General features: G+C 38.4%; 1 protein-coding gene across 2 annotated transcripts in view; it reads left to right on the plus strand.

Moving 5' to 3' along the window:
• Window positions 1–12,495, plus strand: part of raver2 (ribonucleoprotein, PTB-binding 2) — a 60,931-nt gene that overhangs the window by 34,722 nt on the left and 13,714 nt on the right. For both annotated transcript variants that reach the window (XM_026323464.1, XM_026323465.1), the window contains exons 5-6: window positions 7,822–8,013; window positions 11,877–11,997. In XM_026323464.1, the coding sequence (XP_026179249.1) occupies window positions 7,822–8,013; window positions 11,877–11,997 (313 nt within the window). The remainder of the gene's footprint in view (window positions 1–7,821; window positions 8,014–11,876; window positions 11,998–12,495) is intronic.

Consider the following 12,495-nt stretch of genomic DNA (forward strand, 5'->3'; position numbering starts at 1 on the left):
TCATAATGTATATAGTGTAACGGTGTCACTTTGAACTTATTCCCTCCTCTCTCTCGCACACACGCACGCACACACGCACGCACGCACGCACGCACGCACGCACGCACGCACACACACACACACACCTTTATCAATCAAACACGCCAGGTGAGAAGTGCTGACATAAATTCAGAGGTCAGCAGTCCCTATTGGCCAACTTCATAGTATCACTAAGCAACTGTTTCCATGGTGAGGTTGCACACCCTTCATCTCCCACCCTCCCACTTTACTCTCTTTTTTACATGTTCAGTTCACCTGGGTTATTTACCACCGTGCTCTTTAACCACTCCACCCACACATGCCCATTTAGACATCACACAATGGGTTTTTGTCATCATCTGAATTTCCAGTTTTAGCTCCACCCTTCTGCCCCACTCCCACATATAAATCAATACACCCACATCACTGTGGTCCCATGAAGCTTTGTGGGTGTTGAGCTCATGGTGCTTCACTGTTGCAGAGCCAGCAGGCTTTGACCTATGGTGTATTACTGCACTTCAACATGTTTGCATTGAAATAGTCAAGGTGCAATGCAAAGGTAGCACTCAAAAGACTAGTCATGTGATCACAGTATTATTTTCCTGTGTGTGTGGGGTCGCACTGAAAAGCCATTGAAGTTTAGTTTGGTGTTAATGTTGTTAATAGGCTTACAAATACAATGAAAACATGGTGATACAGTTAATTCTGACATGAGATCTTCAGAAAAAATATTTCCCTGTAACAGCAGGAAGACAAACATTAGCCACTATCACACTATTGTCATAGCCATAATCTAGACAATCTAATATTGTATTACAATTTGAATATCTACATATTACATAACTTTATGTCCTGTGACGTTGGTACATTTAATATGAGCTGCTATCATAACATAACATAATATGTAAATGATTCCAAAATGAAAGTCTAAAATGAGAGAACAGTTGGACTCTTAGGATAAAATTCCCAAACAGTGTAGGGGTGGCATTTATGGTCAGTCTATGGAAAGCATTGTCTTTTTATGTATGAATTTTTCATAATTGAATTGCTAATAACAAACTAAGCTCAAAAATATATAATTGTACTATACATAACATATACATTTTTTTTTTTTTTTTTTTTTTTATTTAGAGGATGTTGCTCTTTGCAGTGGCAAGAGGTGCTAGCAAACCTAGCACAGCTGTGGATGATTGTATTGAAGTTATTTCATTTGTGGTGCTGGGGCTGATGCTGTTTAGCTTCCAGCCACTGGCCAGTTTGTGAATTTGTGTCTGTGAGAGTCTACGGGGGTATTCTTGATTCCACTGCTCTAAAATGATAACGTGGTGTGGAAACATTAGTCCCTTTGCAACAGCCCTGCTTTAAGTACTAAACACATCTATATATGGTATTTCCGTGGTTTAGTGTTTTTCACCATTAAAAAGATACTTTTGTGGCTGCTGGAGGCCTAGGTTTTTACAGCGTTGACCCGATAATTACAGTCTCCCCAGTTCAATGATGTGCAAATTCATCACCGCCCAACTCCTTTCTTTTACCCTTTCTATTGTCACTCTGCTCTAAAAAGCACCTGCTTTATTTTTGCTGGTATTTCTGCTTGTCAAATTCCACGCAGATTCACGGTCAGTCTCAGCTACTGTATGAACATCATTCTTAGAGATGTATTGCTTCTAGTTGTTAAAATAATGATAAAGTTGTTCTTTTCTTTTTCTTTTTTTTTTAGTTAAATAACTCATCCTAGATTATGACTTTTTACAGTCTGTCATACATGAGGTTTCTTCATCCTTCGTGTACACATGTAGAACTCAGTGCTGTCACTTTTCTCATTTCAGATTGCACTTAACCTGTGACACTGGCCCAGAGCACTATAATTCTGCTACCCACAAAAGGGCCCTTCAGGCACCACTTTAGCTTGAGTTAGCCAGGGGAGATGGAGGGAGCAGAGAGTAAAGAATGTCAACCACATTAGAGGGAAGGACAGCAGGATGGAGACAGTAAGAAGGGATAGGGAGGAGGGAGGAACAAGATGAGAATGCCAGACCTATTAGAGAGAAGATGGAGTGACTGAGGAGAGGGCTGACAACGTCAGGCCTAATACTAGAATGGAGGGAGATGAGGAGAGATGGAGAGCTGGAGTGGAATAGTCTAGAGTGTCCCTCATAGTAAGAACATTACTGACATATTTGCAATAGAATCCCAACAATGATGGCTGAGAACTCACATTTACATTAAAATTAGGATGCACAAAAAAATGCATTTGATCAGTACACCAGCCAGGTGAGTGGTGAATTACCAGTTGGGATGAACCTATATACATATATATGAGAAATCATTCTGAATTTATGTACAAACAGAAAGACTAAGGATGCTGGGATGGATTGTAAAGCAGTTCATGAAATAGGAACAGATTGATGGGTAAAACACAATTTTTGAAAATGAACCAATGAAGCTGTGAGAGGCAAACACAAATGAGTTTTATATTATTCAGAAAGTGTAGGCAGTGGAATTTGTCCATTCAGAATCTACAGAAAAAAGCTAATTTTAAATATGTAATGTGTGTAACTGAAAAACAATCATCTGCATTCATTGTTGCACAGCTAATTAAAGCCTTTCCAAGTACATTCTTGAGATGTTTGACATATTTATGTCCCTTTAGTGAAACTTCAAAGTTTTATTCGAAGAAAGAAGATTAGGTTAGTTTAATGGCATCGTTCACTTGCATCCCCAATGAATATTTGTTTGGTAAATTTCAACTTTAAGTTATTTCATTTGGGATCAACCAGTATTAGGACTAATAATATCTTATTTTGACAAGATTATTTTGCTTCTAAATAATCACACTTTTGTCCGTTCAGTTTGGCTTTGTAGAAGAATTGCCTGCCAGTTGGACATAAAAGAGCTTGGCTGAGCTGGTTTCTTTATAACATTTTATAAAACGCTAAAGATGGAGTAACCAAAGTGTCCCGAAATTGAAGTATATGGCCTAATGATACAGGTGAATATTTACAGGCAAATATACAACTAGGTAGTTCTTTGAGAGTTTGACTTAGGAAAGATGCACCAATGTGAACTAAGAAAGAAAACAGATTTTTCATTGATTGCATTTTTTTAGGATTGACAGAAGTTGCCAAAAGGCGCGTGAAGAGTAGGGGCTTGTTGACACACAACAGTGGAATAGGGGATGGTGAATACTGTAATGCTGGGAGAGGTGTTGGCAGACAGTCAGCCCCCAAACCAGCACAGTGTGATAGATCCTCAGACCTATCCAGTTCTCTTCATAAAGATTTTTACTGTTGTCACTGTGATAGGTCATGTACCTTTCTTCACAGCGACAGCACATTTTTGACCTCGTCACTTTGTTCAGACAACTGATATGGCCATTTAAACTCTCTCTCACACACACACACACACACACACACACACACACACACACACACACACACACACACACACACACACACACACACACTCGTTCATACGCAAACTGACAAGTGTGTTCCTCCGGGTGATAGCCCTGCGGTTACTCAGTCAGCATCTTTTGACTGGAGACCATGACTTAAGGTCAAGAACTGTCAGATACAACTGGTTGGTATAGTATGCCCTCTGACCTAATTAAATTTAAGACATGCAAACCTTACTGAATATCTCTTCATTTTCATCGTTTTTTTTTTTCACTGCTCAGTATTCAATTTGGACCATCAGAAAAAAATTATTATTGTTATTTATGCTAAAACTCAAATTACCTTTTTAGTGCTATTGCACTTTGACTAGATCCATTTGGCAGAAATGTTTTGTCAAGCAGTTTTTCAGTACAAGTCAAGTGACTATGATGTAACAACTGATATTTGGATCTTAGAATCTAGTATACTAAATGCTACACCTAGTTCAACTAATGCTGCAATATGTGAGAATATTGCATTAATTAATTTGCTATTACATGATATTTCATGTACTGCACATATATCATCAAAGAAGCCCCATGATAGTCTTATTGCACCACTGAAGAAAGTAGCTAAATTAGGGCCAGTATGGTGTATAACTACATTGTTGGCATGTTTTCAAACATAACAACAAGAGGATGAAGTTTAAAGAACTGTAATTGGTCCAGTCCAAATCAATTGAAATTGAGTTGTGATTATGACCTTCATTAGATGTTTTAAATCCATCCACCCATCATAGCTGAAAAAAATTCATTCATTCGTTTGATTTAATTTGGGGGCATTACACAATTTAGGAGCACAATTTGGAAATGCATTTTTTGTACTTTTAGTGAGGGGACCAAACAACACCTGGTTTTCATACAAGACACACATACAGTGAACACATGCCCACTTTAAATTAGCTCAGTTGTTTGTGCAGTTGGAGTTAAAATGCGAATACAGAGGCTCACTTATTCTTTGCATCATTGTCTGGCCTACACACACAAACACACAGACACAAGTTGAGGATGGCTTAAATGCCAATTCGTATATATGTTTCACAGTTTTTTCACTCCAGTTTAATTTGTTGTGTGCATGCAAAAATAACGACCGGCAAGTTTTTTGTTTCCTCTCCTATCTTTTCTGGCTCATAGCCTCCCTCTCACTCTTCCACTCCTCATTCACTTAATCAATCACTGACTATTCTGCTTCATTCCTCTTTCCTCCTCCTCTCTTCATCTCTATCCCCTCCTCACTCTCTCCCCCTCTTCCATCTATCCATTCATTTATCTATCCATTTCTCAAGTGGTAAAGTGGTTCAGGTCATTTCCATACAGTTTGCTTAATGTATGCTGATGATAATAGCCTATCGACCTACTCCTCCACACATACAGCCATTTTCCTCCCTTGTTTCTTCCATCTATCCATCCATCCTCCTTTCAGACTGGAGGGAACAGCAGACGACTGAGAGGAGAGGTGGAGGAAGTGGAAAGCCACTTGATTGAGCGATGGTGGTAATAGGCGTCAGTGCTCAGGCTGAGAAAGTACAAATACATTTGTCTCCCACGTTTTTTTTTTTCTTGTAAATCTGTCCATTTTTTCAGTAAAAGTATTTGATATGATTGTGTTGTATATACATGTGATTGTATGGTAACTGTTACATTTTAATGCAATCACAGATCCTCTTATAACAAATCTATTTATTTACTTGCTTGGTCCACACAGTATACTTGAGCTGAAAACTGCAACGGGAAAAATCTGAAAATTTATCAGCAAACCTTCATAACTCATTGAATCTTTTTAAAGACCAGTCCAAAAATCAAGGGATGCTTGCTTCTCAGATAAAATCAAATATTTATTTTCTTTGTCTTCTATAATAATAAACTGAATCCCTTTAGGATTATTGGTAGGTATTTTTTGTGGTATTTTATGAACCAAAAAATAACTGCTACTTTAAATGGTTCTGTAGCTCTGACCCTAGTGTACTTATGAACTGTCCATATATGTCGGTTCAACTGTAAGATGTCTCCTACTTAAATGTAAAGTTCATATTCAGTTTCTTTATGTTATGTAAGTTTTCATTTTGAACAATACAGTAGTTGGACATTTTGGACATCAGTCGTGATGACATAAAGTTGTGCTTTAAGTAATACGTCTTTAACTTGGACATACTCTGATCGCAGAGAAACCTTGGCCCTTCACAGGTGAATGTGAAAACACTGTAAATTGCACACATCACTCTGCACAGTTTAGAACAAACACAGGTTTCATGTGAGGAGGACTTATCAACACAAATGATCATTAGGGTTAAACAGTTGCCCCATCCTTGGAAAAGGCCAATAAATCGAGCACTACTGATATCCAGTACTAAAAGTGGGTTAAGTAGTGTGTTTTAGCCATTAGCTCTTAGTCATTGCCTTTATGCAATATCATCCATTAGCTTTAAGCTATTACACTGCCTGCATTATTTAGCTTCTCCTCTCACACTGGAAATGACTGAACCTTCTTGACACAGAAGTCTGGAATCTTCTGAGAAAATGTTACTGGTCAGCAGTACTCTTATAGGGAAGTTTGTGGTCGTCTCTGCACGCATGAATGCATGCAAGTTTGTGTGTGCGTACGTGTTTGGAAGTGGATGGTTATTACCTGCAACATTACAGAAAGAGTAAGAGCATGTAGTTCTTACATCATGTCATCTTTTATCTATCCTTATTGTCAGAAGGAGCTGAGACAAACTCTTTTACTTCCAAAACAGCACACAGTGATGTGTCCCACAGTGTTCGTCACATACATACACATTAATACTTTAAGCTCTTTGTGGTTTGTTTGTTTGTGTGAATGAACTTTTGATAAATATATTTGATAGTATAAAAGTAAATTGGGTCATCAGCAGCTGGTTTAGCAGGTTTGGACTTGGTGCTGGCCCTGGAGCTTCAAAGTGCATCACCATGGTAACCTCGACTGTGTGGATAGCTTGGTCTGGATGCAATTGTACATCCATTTCAATCCAAACATATAAAATGCCCTACTAGTCAACTTTCAGGATAAATGGTTATTACTGCTCCAAGATGGAACATGGTGCTGAAATAGAAAGGAGGATGTTTATAGAGCCTTCCTTTGCTTCCCCCGATGATTTATTAATAAACAGAATAAATGAAAGTTATATTTTCAGGCATTTTATCCTCTTTAGTATAAAAAGGCACCTTCTACTGAGCAGCAGTCAGCTTATATTAGATAATTAGCATTATCAGTGAGTACCTTTCATCTTGTATAATGAAGAAAAAATGCACTCTACGACTCATTCAATTCATTAAAACAGCTGCTGGCAGTAAAACCTCTGCTGGTTTATATACTATTTATTCCTGCAAATAACTGGTGAGGTCTGAATGGAGAAAACGGGGAGTAGACAGGTTTTATTGTCATTTAATCAGTCCTAAGGGCTCTTGTAAAGATTTATCTGATTTTTGCTAAGATTCAACACTTGTTCAAGAAAACCCATCATAGACCTTCCAATATAAGGCAGTGCCAGTAGTGTGTTCGTGTTGCATTTGAAATTTCTGACACACAAAGATTCTACACAGAAAAATGTACGGTGTCACAGATTTGGTCTTTTTTTTTTTCTGTGAAAGACAAAAGCATCCTTGGAAAAATAATATATCATCATACACACACATCAAGCACAATTATTTTTTTATTCTAATTAGACATTTAAAAAGGTGAGAAACTGTGAATAACAGTAATAATTACATGAATGTAACCCTAGTAATAAAAAGATTAACTGAAAGCACAAGAAGTGATTATTCTGTCCACCAGTGACACACAGCAAGCTATGGATCAAACAATGAAGTTACTGTATGAAACAGTAGAGGTTCAATTATTATTTTTTTTCTCCTAGGTAGAGCTGCTGTACAACCATAAATAATGTTATTGGTTAAACAAAATAGCCAATAAATGTGTTACCTACCCTGGAGAAGAAAATACATTGTGTGTGTATATCTGAGGCGTTGAGTATAGATGAGCAGTACCAGTTATTCCTATGGGTGCTGATATTGTGACTTTGAAAACTCACTTTCCAGCTTTTACTTCCATGCCAAAGATTTTGCTTACAATAACACTGTCTTGTCAACAAATATGGTGTAGTAACTTTTTTCTTTTTTGTGAGATTTAAGTTTTGGATCTCTGCTCTTTGTTCACTAATTGATATGTATTTTAGCATAATGTTTACTGGTGACTTGTCACATGATTTGTGCTGTTTAGAGTTTCAGATTTAAAATGCCATTCCATGCTATTAAAAACTATCTACACTCTTTATAAAACACTCTACCTCTTAATAAAAAGTTTGTTCTCATACATTATTAATCATTAATCATTTCTTTCTGTCTTCCAGCTTGCTCAGGATGAGGGCAGCCCGGTCCGGGGCTTTGGTGTGGTTGAGTATGAGAGCGCAGAACAGGCAGAAGCTGTGCTGATAGAAATGGACCGAACATTGGTGGGTGGACAGGAGGTCCGTCTGTCACTCTGTACCCCCGGCACCTCAGGGAGAAGCACTCTGGCTGCACTCATCGCCGCCCAGGGTATGGTGAGTATGACGCGAGCAAGAGTGGGACAGTCCACCACATTACAGGCAGGTATACTACACATACCCACCAACACATTAGGGTATAATGGTACATGACATTCTGACATTCATGCAAATCCTCTGTTAGCATGTCAAGAATGTACTCTCAGCTGAGGATATCAGGTTATATCATAATGAATATTCAGGATTATAAGACAGATGGAATCATTACCCATCCACCTGCTTATGTTACAGAATCTGTCTGAAGTAAACTTCTTTGCCCTTTGTTATAACTTGCTAAAACACTTTTATAAATTGTAGTTAGCCAACTCTCAAAGAATGGATTATGTAAATGTAGAATATAGTTTCTGTGATTAGACAATAAAATAGCTATTTTCTAGGGTAAACCAGCCTTTAGAGCCTACAGGTGGATGCTGTATGAACAATGACACTGCAGTGACAATAGAAACTGGAAGTGATTGCTGCAATTATAGTAGAGCTGAGAAACATGGCATCTGGCATGACAACCAAGTGACAGAAGAGCAGCGCAACATGACTTTAATACCCCACTCACTTCAGAGAGAAATGTAATAGAAAGGTAATTTAAACCCTGTACATTTCCTCTTATCTCAGACATCAGTGCACTTATCAGGTATATGCTGTGTGTAATCACAGGTACAAGCAGACATGCTCACAGATACATGTAATTGTGAAGCCAGCACTACCAGGCAGCACTGGTTATTGCATATCCAGTGTTCATATATACTGATGTTTGACATGGTGCACACGCATGAGCACCCTCAGGCTGAAATAGTCTTTGTAGCTCTGGTATCCCTCCTACACTGTGCTGTGGTAGCAGAGAGGCACTGACATGATAATTATAGTTCTATAGACTGATTGGGCTCCTCCACTGTCTCCTGCTGCCTGAAATAAACCAAACTCACAGCCTGCAACACAGTGGGACACTCATACAAACACACATACTAATATTGAAATAGATACACACCAGCCAACTTCCACACACAAGCTGTATAGACTGAGTTCCAATCAGTCAGCAAAAGAACAGTACTATACTAGTACCTTTCATAGGTACATGGATACAACAGTGTACACAGAATTATAGAATTTATACATAAGAGTGAAAGAAACATTGTAGCTCCAGTCTTAATGTTTTTGCAGTCAAAATCAAATATGCACTGCCTTGTTTTCTTGTTAATTTCAGGGAGTGAGAGAGAAAAGGTAGCTGGTGACTTCAGATTTTCTAATACTGCTTTATTGGCTCAAATATTGTGATTATATAGTCTAAATATATGCACTGTAAGTGTGTATATATTGTTTGGCTGTTGCATTCCTTACTCTTCAAATTTTCTTCTGTCTGTAACTTTTGGTTTGTGCATGTTTCTGTTCAGAAGAGCAGCAAACACTGGTTCAATAGTAGTACTTTGTCTGCTTGCGTTTCAGAAAGTTAAAATGCCATCAGCAGTACACGTCGAGTATACTGTAGCTAGTATACCTATTTACACTCGCTCTCTCTTCAGATGCTGCTTTATCTAGTGGCTATTGCATACAAGCCAGTACAGTACATACCATGCAATATATGTATTTCGTAAATTTTCTTTTTTAATATGACCTTTTCATATTACCTTCAGTGTCAGTAAGTTTCTGCGAAACGTGTTGCACAGTTTTTCCTTGAACAGCCTAAAGTCTCACAGTTTCATCTGTCAGAAGGAAGTTTTCAGTTATAGTTTCACATGAATTGGAGGTTTATGGTTTGTTACTCAGGTGGTAGAAAACTATTACCACTGTGCTGTTTAATTCACATATGATGATAAATATTTTAAGTTACACTAGCTGAGCTTATGGAGTGTTGAAATTAAAAGTACTCCAACCAAATCCATTACTTTACATAACTTTAAATGTAAAACTTGCTGGTAATTTCCTTATTCTTGAATTTAAAAGTGCTATTACCATTTTTGTAGGTTGTAGCTATGAGATGCATCGGTTAAAAATGACTGCAGTAATGGTCACCAGTCTGAACTGCAACAAGTCATATGAAAAGACATTGAGAAACGTATTTCTGAATAAATTAGCAGAGGAAGAAAAAGGAGACGAGGAAGTATACAGGCATAAACTCCGAAAGAAAAGGGGATTGATTAAGAAAGACATTAGAGAAGGGAGAGGTGGTGTGACAGACAGCATCTAAGCTGAGAGGACTCTGAGGTTACATTAGCACCCTGGGGCTCAGTTAAGATTATTGCAGTGAATGTGAGCATCTGGTAAAAGAAACATCAAATCTTCAGAAAGACATCAAGACCTACTCCTGGCTACACTTCTCCTCTGAGGCAGTTCTCTCGTTTCTCCAGTTAGTGAATGTGAGTGTGAACGCCAGACCAGATGGCCTCCTCCTCCCTCCTTCTCCCTCCATCTTTCTCCTTACGCGATACTTCTCGCCTTCCCGTCTTCGCAGCTTCCTTACATCCCTGGTGTGTGTGTGTGTGTGTGTGTGTGTGTGTGTGTGTGTGTGTGTAATTTGTGCCAGTAGCAAAACGCACTGATACATGCTGACATTTTCTCCAGCCTTAAGAAGAGAAATGAGAGAGCTCTCCTCCTCCTCCTGTCCTCCTCCTCTTTCTCTTCCATTGAAAGATGCTGTCAGCTACAACTGGCCTTGGTTAACACCAGGACACATATGCACACACAAAAACGGCACTTCTTATTGCTGTAACGTGCAGACGCACATACTGTATATATGCACCAAACTCTTCTGTTCCTTTATTGCTGACAGGCTGGAGTCAAACCCACTCCATCCCTGTCAGTATTGCTCTCTTGTCAAGTTGTGACTGGGAGGAAACTAGGTTGACTTGAAATAAAGTCATGCTGTATTTCAGGGGCAAGCGAGGAGGAAATATCACCGTCTTGCTAATGTTGTTTTAAATAGCCATGTCTTTGGGCTATCCAGTGAATACTGCTGCCACACTGTCTGTGCTGAGGAGAATCTACCATAGCAAAGGCTGCTCCATTTGATTTGATGCAGTCTAATTTAATAGGTTTTCATTTGAGTCTGTTGCATTAAATTTCCACAATGTAATGAGTGATTGAATTCTGATTTGCCAATATGCTTGCAGTATGGCTTTCACTTAAGAACAAGTCAGCAAAAATCTGTTTAGTTCCAGGAAATTCAGCTTATGTCAATGAAATAAAAGGTTTACTTGTGACGGGGGAAGCACACAGGGTATGCTTCTAAAGGTATGTGTACTAAGAGCACAATAACAGACATAACTAAGGTGCAATAGAATACAATAGAACAGAAACACTAACTGAATCAAACAGTAGTGCTGAACAAACTGTAGACTTTAGAAAGTATATAGTAGTTTCATAACAGAAGTGCCACTGGTGCAGACACATTTTCCTCTTCCTACTTATGTGACAACAGTATTAATTTAACAGTCTATAGCACCCACAAGACTACAACACGATATAGATAAATAGCTGAGGTTTTTTTTCCAAGCTGACATATTCGGCATCAAACAGACATGCTGATGTTGATTAAAGTGTATAAAACATGGGCCCTACTGTTTCTCCGGTTTTCTGCTTCTGCCTTGTTTTACATGTCTTTCCCTGTCCCTTTCCCCCTGCTGCTCATTTTCTGCTCTGTCCCTTTCCTTCTTACTTGCTTTTTTCTTTTCTTTTGTCTCGTAGGTTCGCTACCTTCTGCTGACATTGCAGACATAATCTGATGATGTAACCTAGTGTAATGATTACTGCAGCCATCAGGGGATCCTAATGACAAGATCAAAACACATACTGTACATTAGACACTTAAGGCACTCATACACATAGTCCCACTTTTCTTCCTCAAACTTGTGTATTTCTTTTCTCTTCAGATTCTGAGTAATAGGAAAGGTCTGCTACCAGAACCAAACCTGGCCCAGCTGTTAACCAGTATGACCAACCCTGCTGCCCTGCAGATCCTCATGAGACCATACCACACTGGAAAAAGAGGAGGTATGACTCTAGAACAGGTCATTTACCAAATTTAAAATCCTAAAACCCCAGAGGTTTTATGATATACAGACATCAATTAATACACCCTGCAATTAGGAGTATGTTCATGTCTCACAGTCCTAAAATCCACAGAATGTAATTAACAAAAGTGAATATGAATGACTCATAATGGACAGGTGTTAATCTTAGCAAAAACCCATTATTTATTTTATTCAACTCATCCCTCACCTTTATCTGATTTTCTGGTTCCAGTTATGGACGGATTATGAAACAGTGGATATTTGGACTTAGAATAAATAAAGCTTTTTATAGGCCTCATTGTCATGTTATCTAGCACAAGACTTACTCTGCACCCAAATAAACAAGTTTCACTGAGACATGTCGAGTCAACACGTGTGTATAAAATAGAAATAAGTTTTCTCTAAATGTTGTCAAATCATCTAAGACAGCGCTCCATACATTTTAGATTTTAATGTTCTTGGTAACATCAAGCTAAAG

This window comes from Mastacembelus armatus, chromosome 4, assembly GCF_900324485.2.
Source record: "Mastacembelus armatus chromosome 4, fMasArm1.2, whole genome shotgun sequence".
Lineage (NCBI taxonomy): Eukaryota > Metazoa > Chordata > Actinopteri > Synbranchiformes > Mastacembelidae > Mastacembelus > Mastacembelus armatus.